At 49.0% G+C, this 13,305-nt stretch overlaps 1 protein-coding gene across 1 annotated transcript in view; it reads right to left on the bottom strand.

Moving 5' to 3' along the window:
* The window catches only part of LOC144736285 (cytoplasmic FMR1-interacting protein 2-like), a gene marked incomplete at its 5' end in the record, with an annotated part of 75,866 nt that overhangs the window by 41,147 nt on the left and 21,414 nt on the right, over window positions 1-13,305 (bottom strand). Inside the window, 9 exon segments of the mRNA XM_078618929.1 lie at window positions 468-544; window positions 1,905-2,001; window positions 2,632-2,788; window positions 3,535-3,688; window positions 5,406-5,547; window positions 6,283-6,449; window positions 7,244-7,369; window positions 8,518-8,637; window positions 9,897-10,014. Of these exon segments, the coding sequence (XP_078475055.1) occupies window positions 468-544; window positions 1,905-2,001; window positions 2,632-2,788; window positions 3,535-3,688; window positions 5,406-5,547; window positions 6,283-6,449; window positions 7,244-7,369; window positions 8,518-8,637; window positions 9,897-10,014 (1,158 nt within the window).

Genomic DNA, 13,305 nt, shown 5'->3' with positions numbered 1-13,305 from the left:
TTTACCGAAAGACCCAAGAATATGAATTCCTGCAGTCACAAAAGCTTTAAGTCAAGATTTATACGGGGGATCTTAGTCTTTATGGAATTTGTATGTTCCGTATGGGATTTTATCCAGGTTCTCCGGTTTCCTTCAACTGCTAAAAAAACCCATAATATACAACTACTATATATTATAAATATAGCACTAATATATTATTGGCCAAATATTCGAATGATAAATATGCCCTGCAAAACTGTGGCAGGACGCTCCTCAAAAGGAGTCTCGAGACTCAGTGAGGCTTTAAATAATAAAAGAAAACACATCGTCCTGCAATCACGTACAATTCCAAGCTAAACATGGCCTTCATGGAAGGAGCGAGATTTTGTTGAGGAAATCTGTGTGCCGGGAAACCCAACCGTTGCATAGAGCATGGAGCGCTGAAACCAGGGGCGGTGCGTGAGTGGCTGTGTGCGATATGACCTCACCTTCCAGCCTGCGCCTTGTAGTAGGTGAAGATTTGGTCTGACAGCTTGTACACAAACTGATCAAAGCACAGATTCACCTGGGGGGGTGGGTAGCAGGAGAGCAGAGGGGAGGGGAGGTCCACAAGGGAGCAAACTGTACCAGAGGTCACGTTTGCTGTCGTCCTATCATCGCCTGTGTATGTGTAACGTGTCGTCATCACCACCAACAACATCAGCCATGGTCATTCTATTGCTGGATGCAGTCCTCCCAAATCAGCCGACATCTCTCACGAATTAGAGTATATGTGGCTGGAATACATTTACACATGATAAGCCATTTCCATAAGATGTATTTTCTGGCTATGTCACTTTTGAATAAGGGCTATATATCTCAGTCGGTTTGACATGGTAAGATATTAATAATTTGATAGTTTAGTTAAATAGATTCCATAATGAAACAATCCACCCAGCACACGAGCTGATTTCATTGCTCTATCTCCTCAGAAGTATATCCTCCTGGATGCGTTCCATTCTTTGGTTGCAACTCCTCTCGTTATTCTGGACCATTGGTGATCGTCCCTTCCAGCAACGTGTGGAAACCAAGCCCCCGTACATTCTCATTAATGGCTAAAGCCGTGTCTCTCTTCATCCACGCGTTCCACTTTCTGTCCATCAATGCATTGCCAAGCATGTCTCCACACTTCTTTGTGGATTCTTCAGTTGTTCTGTTTTCTGAACCATGTGCCAGGTTGTATGGGCTGATTAGCCAGGAAAAGGAATTCACAACCCAAAACACCATTTGGCTGCGATTTTAATTTGTGCACAAAACAAGTGATTCACGGCACAGCGGCAGTCTCCGTCTACTCCTGTGAACGTAGCGCTCCGGATTGACCTCCGAAGCCTTGCACAGTCAACTCTCAAAGCATGCGTTGGCAGATTATCAGTGACGAGTGATATCCCAACCAGTTCTGGGCCTCCCTTGGGTCAAATCGGCCTTCATCAAGCCCCTATTACAGGGCTGGCCACAACACCCACTCACGCACCGTGACAGCCTCAGCAGGTGCTTGCTAACACCACTTGCCCTCACGGTCTATGTAGCCTATACAGCAGAGGTCGCAAACGGGTTTTGATTCCTAACCCGTACCCGGCCGCACCAGGGTCGCAAATGGGTACCCGTACCCGTACCCGGCCGGGTACGGATACCCGTTCCCTACCCGTACCCGTACCCTACCCGAAATGAGTGACAAACGGCTACTCACCAGTGACTCACGGCCTACCCGTACCCGTACCCGGCCGCACCAGGGTCGCAAACGGCTACCCGTACCCGGCCAGGTACGGGTAGCCGGGTATCGGGTAGGGTACGGGTATCGGGTACCCGGTTGCGACCTCTGCTATACAGGAAATCTTTGTCCATGTTTTGTGTGTGTGAGCGAGTGAATGTGAGTTATGGATTTTTACCTCCGCTTCAATTTCATCGTAGAGGAATTGTTTCTTGAACTTGGTGAGGGCATAGTAAGCGCTGTCGTTATACAGGTCCAACGGATACAGGACGTACCTGCAACAAGACATGGCTCATCAAGGCATTACGTTTAGGAATCGGGGGCGGAGGTAGTCGGTGTAGACACAAAAGCACGCCTCGGGCCTTTGTACGCAAGCGCGTACGTAAAGCGCTTCATCAATCCACTGCTGGATGCGGGCGTCTCTCTCGTCGCGTGGGTCTGTATGGAGGTTCACAGTTCACCGTGCTGGTCAGTGCGAGTTGGAACAGGTGGGGAGCATAGATGTGCACCGCAAAGAGTCACTTTTCTTGCTCAACACGGAGTTCCGTATACCGGGACACGCATAAAAGCCTCTGACATCCGACAAGATCAGGCTCATTCCTGGCGATTTGGACATGGGCGACTTTGTTATTATGGGGCGATTATTACACTGTCCAGTAATATATCCAGCCCCTAAGGCAGCATTAACTCCCAACTCTGCGACCACCATGACCCTCCGTGTGAAAACTTCATCATTTTGACCCTTAACAGTTCAATGCCAGACTGCAAATTCACAGGCAAGCACTGTTGCTCCTGCAACCACTTTAACGCACTTCGCTGCAAACCTTCCACTCTCCTCTTGGTGGTGCACTGGGTCTGAACCCCCCCTCTCTGCCTTCGGCCGTGCGCGTCTGCAATCAACTCACTCCATCATGGACTGCTCCTTGGTCTCGAGGATGTGGTCCGTGAGAATCCACGGCATGGACATCTCGATGGGGAACTGGATCCTCTTGCCCATGGTGAGCTCCAGGAAGAACTCGCGGAACCACAGCTGGGAGAGGTCACAGCACTGCTGCAGGGCCTCTGTGTGGTAACAACGAGAAACATCGTCACTCACAGGTGGACCGAGTGGCTCCCACTGTATTCTCCGGACTGTAAGATGCACCGTTGTGCCCTGTACCTTAAAGCAATAGTTTTGGGTGCATCTTATAATATTTTAAAATTTATTTTATCATTTTTGTGCACAGGCTCCAAGGCCCAAAACTCAAAACGGCCAGCAACCAAAAGCACTATTTAATGTTACGATAGATAAGCATTCATGCATTTTTGGACGCGAGCAAGGTAGAGAGACAATGAGAGGAAATTCCGAAGTCGAACGGTGGAAAGGAAGAAGCAGACAGAGAAGTGTTTCGAGCTGGAGTATGGCAGTTGACTGCAGTACGGACAAGACTCTAAAGAATGGCGCCGCCCCCCGCGGTTATCCCCCGTGATCCGTGTAACAAACAAATCACTCGAGACACCGACATGGCACCAAGAGGAGTCTTTGCAAATGCCGTCGCAAGAGGTCACACATTTCGCGCAACGACCCTTTGCTATGCGATGATTGATTGTAAAGCCGAGAATGTGGCGCACGCCAGCAGCACCCAGCTTCGGGACGCTGCCGCGGTGCAATAGTTAGCACACTGAACTTGCAATCCAGATGAGGAGATTGTGTATTTCCCCAACTGTCTTCTTGTTATCCAATGATGAGTAGTCGAGTAAACGGTTACTCAAATAATCGGATAACCCCGCTGCCGCTGCCATAATGGTGAACGGGTGGGCGTTCGCACCCCCAAAGTTGAGGAGGTGGGGGTAAAAGAAGGAGCTGCGATGGAACTCCTCAATGGCGAGGATGAACGGTCCCTCCAGGGTGCTGCGCAGAGTCTTCTTCGCGCCGCTCTTGTCGGCCACCAGCGACTCCAGCATGGTACGCACCATGTACAGCTGCAGCCAACACAGTAGTAACAACAACATCAACTTAACACATTGCAGGTTTCACAGCCAATATTACAACAGAATTTATTTTTGCGTTAGGCCGTGTAATGATCTGAATGACAATCCAGGAATTCACTCTCCTTGATGGCGAGTCTGACTTGACGATGATTGATGTAGTTTCAAATGAAGCGCCGTAGATAACTGCTGAATTAGTTTTGAGGATCGGTCTTGGACTTGTTGGTGAGTGAGCTGAAACAATAATAACTTTGTCGGGTGGTGGAGGGTTTTCTTAATGACACACATCTCGTTAGGTCGTTTCGTTACGTGGCCTAACCCAAAAATATATTAAAATCAATGTCATTAGTACACGTAGGCTTTCACAGCCACCCTTAATAAGGATACGGAATCACATGTTTAGAATGCTTAAATGCCTCGGCAAACTCAAAGCGCCTTCCATCTCATCTCCATCATTCAAATGACCGCTGTAGTTTAGCCTAGGTGACCCCCGGTGGCAGCTGTCCCTTGTGCACCACAAGGTGAATGCAGCACCGGCCTGCAAACCGCCATTACTCTGTAAACAAGTAGACAGCGTGTGTGTTCAGGGGTAACACACACGGCATGAATAAAGTCCACTGTGAAGCGGACAGCGCGTGTGTTCAGGGGTAACACACATGCAGTGTTTAGCAGGGTGGCTGCGATGGCTCAACCACAAACCTCTGCCAATGCGTGGTCTTCCAAGTTAGGTCTAGTGCCGAACAAATTTTCTCTTGAACTTTCACCAAGCGTTATTTAAAAAAAAAAGTTTTTAAGTGAAAAAGCAATAAATAAATGTCATGGTGTCAGTTGCATGTAAAAGTAAGCAAAATGGAAATTGTATATTATTTCATTATTTGCAGTACAGTAGTCCCTCAGTTCACGTTTTTATTCCGTTCCACAAAATCTACTCTAAATCAAATTCACTTATAGGTTGAAAGATAAGAAAAAATCACCAAGAATGTGTAATGTTAACAAAGCCAGTCGAGGTCTAAAAGGTTATAAATGGGAGTCGCTCATTGGCTGAGGGCATTGCTCAGCCCACTTAACGAGTACTGTGAATGGCCGAAATTGGTGCCCGCGTGGATAACGTAAACACGTTATCGTTAATAAAAATGTTAACGTCAGTCGAAACTACGAGGCGCTATGGGAGGCAAAACGTTAACCGAAAAACCGTTAACCGATGTCACTGTTAACAGAGGGACTACTTTCTATGCTAAGTTGGCCTGCTGCTACATCTGTGGCATGAAAGCCATGCTGCTGCTGCACAAATTTGATATTCTGCTTTCATGACTTTTAAATCAACAGGAAATTTTAACCTCTGCAGGCCCCAACCCTTCTGCTTGAGGCCCCACCCAATTCTCTTTAGGCCCCACCTTCTTCATGTGCCCCACCACTGCACTCCTTCGGCCCAACTCTTACCCAATGTTTTTTGGGTGTTAGCGGAGGTGGTGGAAGGGTGAGAGGTGGCTTCACGACGACCACCAAAACCTGTCTGAGCGCAGCAACACGGCGATATGCAGGCCGACGAGGTTAAGCGGACGGTTGACGGGTCTGGCAGGCGGAACACGACGAGCGAAAGGCACGGGAGCTACTTGCGGCTTGGTGCGTGTGTTGATACGTGTGTTGATGCGCGCGCTGGTGCACACGGGTTGGCGCGCATGTTGGTGCGTGCGCCGCAGCCGCCCCCCACCTGGGTGCTGGAAGGGCCCACTGCCCTGTGCGCCACTTTGATCTCAAAGCCGCTCTTGGGGTCCTTCTCTCCCTTGAGGCAGGGGTCGTTGGCCGGTTCGGCCTCCCAGTCGCAGCACGTCTTGCGGATCGCCTGCAGCACGCTGCACACGGGGAATGGATGCGCGGTTGGTTGCATCCAATCGAGTCGCTTACAGGTGGATGTCTCTGCAACCAGTTGTGAGCAATTGCACTTCTGGAAGACTTTGCTGTTTTTTCCAGGATTTTTCTGTTGCGTGTAGTCACTTTAAGATGTTTCTTGTTCATGTTTTTGTTTTGTTGCGGTTACACCCGAGTCAAGAGCCGCATGGCTCACAGGGTTATACCTAATACATGAAACTGAAACTGAAAAGCCACTTTGCTGAGCTATCATTTGTGGCCAGGTCACTTCTAAAAGAGAGCTATATAGCTCAGCGGACCTTACCTGGTAAAATTAAAATAGCTTTATAGTTTAGTTTTCATATGCTATTCATCTAGCCCTACACAGAGACCTGCGTTAAACCACAATGTCTCCAATAGTCCACTTGCTATTATGCTTCGCAGTCAGGGGTGATGTTGCCATATATTTTCCCCAATAAGAAATTTGGAGGTAATTTTTCTAATTTGGACTACGACGCCGACAAGCATGGCCTACTCGGTCCCCCTACAGTAAGCGACCAAAGCGCTACCGTTCGGCAACGCGACCACCCAATAATTGTCATTTATTAAAAAGGACATGTTAGGTGGATATTAATCATTAATGTTATATCGTATCGTCAAATATGAAATTACAGCAACTCCATTTTCGTGGTAGCTAGCAAAGTCTCGGTTATCCTGCGAGTGCACAGGCATTCACGGACCTGATGACGACATTCTTCTTCTTTTTAATGGCCTGGCGCAGAGGCTCACGCAGGGTGAGCTTGGCAAAGTTCTGTATCTTGGCGTAGACCGTGTGCCGGATGGCCTGGTTGAAGACGCTTTCCATGCGGCCCATCAGATCCTGCAGGCCCTTCACCATCGCCATCACCTGGAAAGGGGGTTGTGATTAGGAAACGCGACAGCATCGGCACACGCTCGCATATCCATTCAGAAGTCTCAGATAGCAGTGTGATCCTCTGGAGGATGAGAATGACCTGCGGAAGCGGATATCACAGAGCTGCTTATGAAATACCTTCCAGTGACCTCTGGTCAACCTGTTTTGCCACTGAGATAATGTTCGTCACATGACATTCATATCAAACATTTTCTTCTTAGAGCTGAAATTTAGCAAAATTTAAGATGAAGGTTCCTTTATACATTCATTGGTACGTGGACTGAGAGCCTCAACTCGCTGTACTTGAGCTCCAACAATGTCCATCCAGCGCTCGCTGAGCTGCATTGGCTTCTGGTTGTTCAACGAATACATGATAAGGTCACACTCATTACACACAAAGTGATTGCCACAAATAAACCACAAAACCTTGCTGATCTTGTCAAGGAGCATAAACCATCACGCAAACTCTGGTCATCCTCGGAGCAGCGTTTGGCGAACCATCTGAAAGTTGCGCAATGCAGTGACCATCTTTGTTCAATAGCCAAAAATCCGCCGCTGCGAGGATGACCAAAGTTCGCGTGATGGTTTATGCTTCTTGAAGAGATCAGCGAGGTATTGCGGTTCATTTGTGGCAAGTACTTTTGTGTCTTTAATTGAGACGTTTGCGTTCTCCCACCGGTTCCTCCACCGCTCTCCCACACTGCCCCACGTGCGGTTCAGTCTTTCCGCTGCATTCTGGAACGACTTTCTCGATGAACAGACCCCGGAAACACGACAACCGATTTCACCTCGACAAGCGCAAACTTCTCCTCAGAGTTGTAGTTGTAGCGTGTGGCCCTCTCGTACTCCTCCGCGTTGTCCGGACACTCCTTGTTGGAGAACTTATCCGTGGGATGCACCAGCTTCCAGGAATACTGCGGGGGCGAGGCAACGGTCGAGATGTCCGCAAAACAACAGCACGCACACGCCCTGCTCTGACAGTGAATGGTCCTGGAAGATGGCATCACAGCACCTACTCTTTTCTTCACAAGGCCACACCTTTAATGTTCCTCGTAAAAAGTGTTCATCGTATAGCGAACAAAATAAAAGTTTATTCTGAGAGCCGAAATAGCTGATTCAGATTAACTAGTTTTTTAAAGATTTTTATACATGTCGTACATCAGTAACTGGACGAAGACAATCAATATGAGAATAGGTTTTCCCCTTTTCTCTGGCAACAAAACAGGTGTTAAGATGTTAAAACACCAAACTGAAACCTTTTACAAGGAATCATGTCTGCATTAACCACACAACTTGTGGTCAGAATGCAAACAAAAACCGTACTCTGATAATATATGCATTGTCTTTGAAACGGAGACAGCTTTCTTTTTGAGCTTAGTCTCAAAGCAGAGTTAGACTAAAGGACGCCAAAAGGCGTACTATAAGACCATCAATTCGCAACAATTAAAAACCCAGTTTATTCACAGCAATAATTTGCCTGCTTTATTATTGAACGGTGATTATTGATTAAACATGTGAAAGCAATGTCCTCATATCTTAGAAGCGAGTGCTATCAGGACTGTCATTTTCTATTGAGGGGCTGTGTTGTTGTCTTGATGTTGTCTGGGACTGTTGTTTTTGTCTTGGTGTGGTCTGGGACTGTTGTTTTTGTCTTGGTGTGGTCTGGGACTGTTGTTGTGTTGCTGCCTTGCCCAAGCTTGTATGTAGAGTTGATAAATCGGGCATATACTTTAGTTTGAATATCTTTTTAGTGACTTGCTAACCTTTTTCTTTATTTTGCACTCCTATAATTTTTAGTATTTTTGGTTGTTGTTTGTGTAACTTGCCGATCCACCCTTACTGGACATCTGTGAAAAAAAGAGCTTCATAGTTCATCAAATTCCTCCTCCAATCTAAACAAAGATTCTGATTATAACTTGCAGTGACTGACAAAAATCCTTTGTGGGACATTTTTGGAGTGGAGAGGCAGACCGCGCAACAGTATAAGTCATGGCCCGCAGGCCACGGAGTCCACCCCCCACGCTTTAACCCGGGCGCAGTTCGTCCGCGCATGGGTGCCCACCACTTCCATGACGTGAGCGCTCCACTTGGACAGCAGCTGGAGGCCACGCAAAGCCAGGTCGCACAGCTCGCGGTGCTGCTCGTCCGTCTTATGGCTGTCCTGGCCCGATGCCTTCACCACCTGCCAGAAAGGGAGCAGCAGCAGAATCTACGCCAAGCTCAATGGCTCCACATTCTTTGGATTGTCTACGCACAACGTACAGGCAACCCTCGACTTACGAGGGCTCGTTACCCCTCTCTTTTAAGACCTTTCTTATTGTAAGACCCCCACAGTAATGACCAAACTCGTATCTACGACCGCCTAACGACTGCTACCGATGCCGAGTCGATTGGCGACGAGTTGGCGCATGTCACGCACACACTCGTCGTCAGATGGTGCTGCTTTGCTCTTCTGTCGTCTGGATATGTATAGTATAGCCCGGCAGTCTGCAGCTGCGTCGAGAGCGAACCCTTCTCTTTTGCAATGCCCTTCACCTTTATGATGACAAAATGTCGCCTTTCGCTACGTCTGAGAAGAGGAAATGTGATGCACGTGCAAAAAAATACTTAAGGATTTTCAAATGTGTTTGTTTTTAATAAAAAAATGTTTGGAAAAGTCAAGTTACAATAAATGTTTGTTAGGGTTATTTAAATTAATTTTTGTGGTAAATTTTTATATTTTATGATATGTAAATGGGCTTCCAGGAACGGAACCCCAATTTACAACATTACACCTATGGGAAATAAGGGTTCGACTTGCGATGGCTCGACAACCGTCGTCAAGGAACCAATTAGGTCGTAGGTGCGGGGGTCGCCTGTACCTGCAAAAGTCTTCAACTGGGATGAGGCAAAGCAACGTTGCCTCCTGCTGTTCAACCATGGCGGGCTATAGGAAATGTAGTACCTTCATGATAGCCTTCAGGAAAGAATCTGTGTAGTTGTGCTATTCCTCGATTTAAGGAGCACTCTTTACTGTAATGAAACAGTGGTCTATTATAATGGTTGCATGGCCAAAAATCGCACTACTATGGCTTATCTTTAATATTCCATTGATAAGAGAGATGTGTGCATTGACTTGTTTAGAGTATTTGGTTTTTCTAAATTTGCACACAATAAGCCACTTCGTGGAGCTATAACTTGTGGCCAGGTCGGTTCTGAAAAAGAGCTGCATAGCTCAGTGGGCCTTACCTGGTAAAATAAAGATTGCTTAGTTTGGTGATGCGGTTGATGGTACACCAAATGCCAAAGCAAGCAGGTGTGATGTTTGGCTCTCGAATTAAGTGTTTATTTTGGCCGTCAAACTTGCGCTATAAGAATGGCTCGAATACCAAATATATAAAATAATATGAACCAAAGCAAACTGGTCAAGAAGGGTTGTGGCAACGGCTCGCCAGGGCTGACCTCGCTGTTGCTGTGTCGGGCCAGCTCGGACGTGAAGCGGATGTGATCGTCGCGAATTTGCCCCATCTGCTCACAGATGTTGTACTGGGGGCTGCTGCTCTGCGAGGTGCAGGTCCACCTATGCGTTCCGACACGACAAACACAAACGCGTCATTTACACCGCACAATGGGCCCGCGCCGGAGCCGAGTAAGCTCTGGCATGGCTTGGCAAGCGCCAAGTGGTTTTTCCACTGCAGAACTTCCGTTCCACCGACGTCACATACAGTGAACGAGTCGGTGTACTGACACCCCCCCTCTGGTTGGCCATGAACCACATTCAGATGTCTTGTGAGATCAACGTATCAACATTTGGTTCTGGCATGGCTCGGTTGTGCCAGTGGATAAGGGGTAGACGATTCCATGCGTAATCTACCCTGACCATTGGGACAAGTGACAATAGCGAGCACATATTAAGGTTGTCACGGCACACACGATAAACATCGGGGAGTGGCTAGCACCACGCCCGGCCACCTTTGTCTCCCCAGTGCTGACGTCTTACTCTAAGCACCAGGTACTCATCGAAGACCGAGTCAACCTAGACAAAGATCCCCCATATAGCCTTAACAGAATGTTGAGGCAAGTGATGTTAGTGAGCACCTATTAAGGCCGGAACAGTATACGAGGGAGTGGGTGGCCAGCACCAAGCCAGACCGCCTTTATCTCCCCAGTGGCATTGTTTACACACCACACCAGGTACACATTTGAGGCTGAGTCGACCTAGAAGAGGCCCAGAACCGGTTCAAAAATTGCCACTGGTGTTGGCCGTGAGCGGGAATCGAACTCGGGTCGCCGGTTTCATAGCGCAGCGTAGCGCTATCCACTCCACTACCGCTCCCCACAAACACACGCACACACGTGCACAAACGCGCACAAACACACACACACAAGCACACACACATGCCCACAAATACGCACACACATGCCCACAAATACGCACACACGAACACACACGCGCACAAACACACACGCACAAATAAGACAAGACAAACACAAAGATCCCCCAGTGTAGACTTAACAGACTGTTGGGGCAAGTGCTGTTAGCGAGTAGCATCTATGAAGGCGATGTTTACACACTCATTTTAGGCTGAGTCGACATAGGGGAGGCCCAGGACCGGTTCAGATAATCGTCACTGCTGGTATTGGCTGTGAGCGGAAATCGAACTCGGGTCGCCGGGTTCGTAGCGCAGCGTGCTAATCACTACAATACCGCTCCCCATACACAACAACAACCGCCATTCGCCACTAAGTGGCGGTGACGTCACCACGATGCTTGTGCCAGGCTATGTGCACCTTGAGGCTACGTGAAGTGTCGAACGTCTGCTGGCAGGTCACGGGGCAGACCCAGATGCCACAGGTCGACTGACTGAGACGACTGGCTGATGCACCACCTGTGCCCCCTACTGTGCCAACTTGCTGTGCTTTAGCCACCCGGCGCTCCGCTCGTTGTTGTGAGCGTCGCTCCTCCGCCCTCCGTTGTTTTTGGAGGTTGACTGCCTCCAACTGCCCAGTAGCGTCCTTCACGAGCCTCCTCCACAGAGGCCGATCTTGACACCGCTGGTACCAGTCATTGGCAAGTCCACTCGGCTCCACATCCTCCTGTACCACATCACTCCATCTCTTCTCTAGCCCGTGCCGCGCCCGTTTCGTCCCCTCGATCCGGCCGAACAAAAGCTGTTTAGGCATGCGGTGGCTGGGCATGCATGCCAGCCTAAATGTTTCTAATCGGCAAAGTTGTTCCATTAGGGGGGGTCCACGTTTCGCAAGCGTAGAGAAGGGAGGGAATGACCGTGGCCGAGAAGACCTGAAGCTTCGTGCGGAGCAACAGACAGGTAGCTTCTGTGATGCCACCGCCACGGAGCCGATCGGCGGGTAGCTTTCACACAGTGTTACGGAACCGATGAAAAGATTATGCCGCTCGACTGATTCGGAGTGAGACCTCCGCTGTTAAACCGAAGCCAGTCATGAGCCCACTGCCCAGGTATGGGAAACTCTCCACTCTCTCCACAACTGCCCTATCACCAACTGGGAGTTGTGAGGGTGGAGTGTCCGATGGGACAAAATACCCAGGGGCAGGTGCTTAGTTTTGGTGGGGCTGATGGTAATACCCCACCTCTTAGTGGCACACTCCAGGTTCAGCAGCAGCGCCTCCAACTCCTTCTCTGAGTGAGCAGAAATTACCAGATCATCGGCATACATAACATGGTTGAGCAATAGGGAGCCATCACTTGACCGCACCCGGGCATCGATCAGCCTCCCATTGTATCTGTACCAGATGGAAAGTCCAACGGTACAGCTATTGAAGGCTTCACACGAACTACGTGCTCGAAATAGATGTTAAATAATGTGGGAGCCAGAGGACATCCCTGTCGCATCCCACGGTGTACAGGGAAGGGCTCCGACTCCCGGCCACGTAGTTATACCTGGGCCCGCTCACCATCATGAAGGTCCTTAATGATTGTGAGCAGAGGGTCAGGGACTCCGGAAGCACGAAGAACTACCCAGACCCCAGGCCTACTGATGGTATCATAGGCCTTGACCAGGTCAATAAAGCAGAGATGTAGGTCTTGTTGGAATTCCCTACACCTCTGCTGTAGCAGACAGACAGAAAATATGGCATCTGTGCAGGACCGCCCTTTCCTGAAACCGCATTGGGGCTCCGCAACCCTCTTCTCAGCGTGCCTAGCAAGGCGATGTTGAATAATCCTTGCCAGGACCTTTCCCGGCACACTGAGGAGTGAGATGCCCATATAGTTATTGCAATCTGTGCCCCCCTCTTAAAGAGGGGGAACCACCAGGGCATCCTCCCAATCCTGCGGAACCAATCCTGTGGTCCAGGTAGTTATGATGTTATGTAGGGCAGTCTGTGCACAAACGCCATCCTCCCTCAGCATTTCGCTTGGTAGATCGTCTCTGCCCGGGGCTTTTCCTGGTCTCAGACTTTGGACCGCTCCTCGCACTTCCTCCAATATTTGAGGCACGGCAGGCCTAGCAGGGGCGTCCTCACCTTGCCCCATGATGTTGTCTGGGCTGAGGGAATCCCCTCCCCCAAGACCTCACAAAAATAATCTGCACAACTGCAGGCCTGTTCATGGGGGTCGGAGATCAGATTACTGTTCTTTCCCTTAAGGATGGTGACAGCTGAGGCACTGCAAGTAACTTTTTTTATGGAATTAAATAGTGATTTGTCATTGTGGGCGACTGAGGCAGATTCCATCTCCTCAGCAACCACCCCTACTCATCCTTTCAGCGCCGTACGGCTCTCCGAATCTCTGAGAGAAGGCTGCAGTCAGCCTCCTCATTCTCCGATGTTGGATTTTGTAGGCAACAGGAGTGGGCCTGTCGTTTTCTTTCAACCAGCCGGGACGCTTCC

The sequence above is a fragment of the Lampetra planeri genome, chromosome 60 (genome assembly GCF_965212315.1).
Source record: "Lampetra planeri chromosome 60, kcLamPlan1.2.h2, whole genome shotgun sequence".
In the NCBI taxonomy this organism is placed as follows: Eukaryota; Metazoa; Chordata; class Hyperoartia; order Petromyzontiformes; family Petromyzontidae; genus Lampetra; species Lampetra planeri.
The sequence above is the reverse complement of the archived record's forward strand: the minus strand, read 5'-3'. Positions and strand labels throughout refer to the sequence as shown.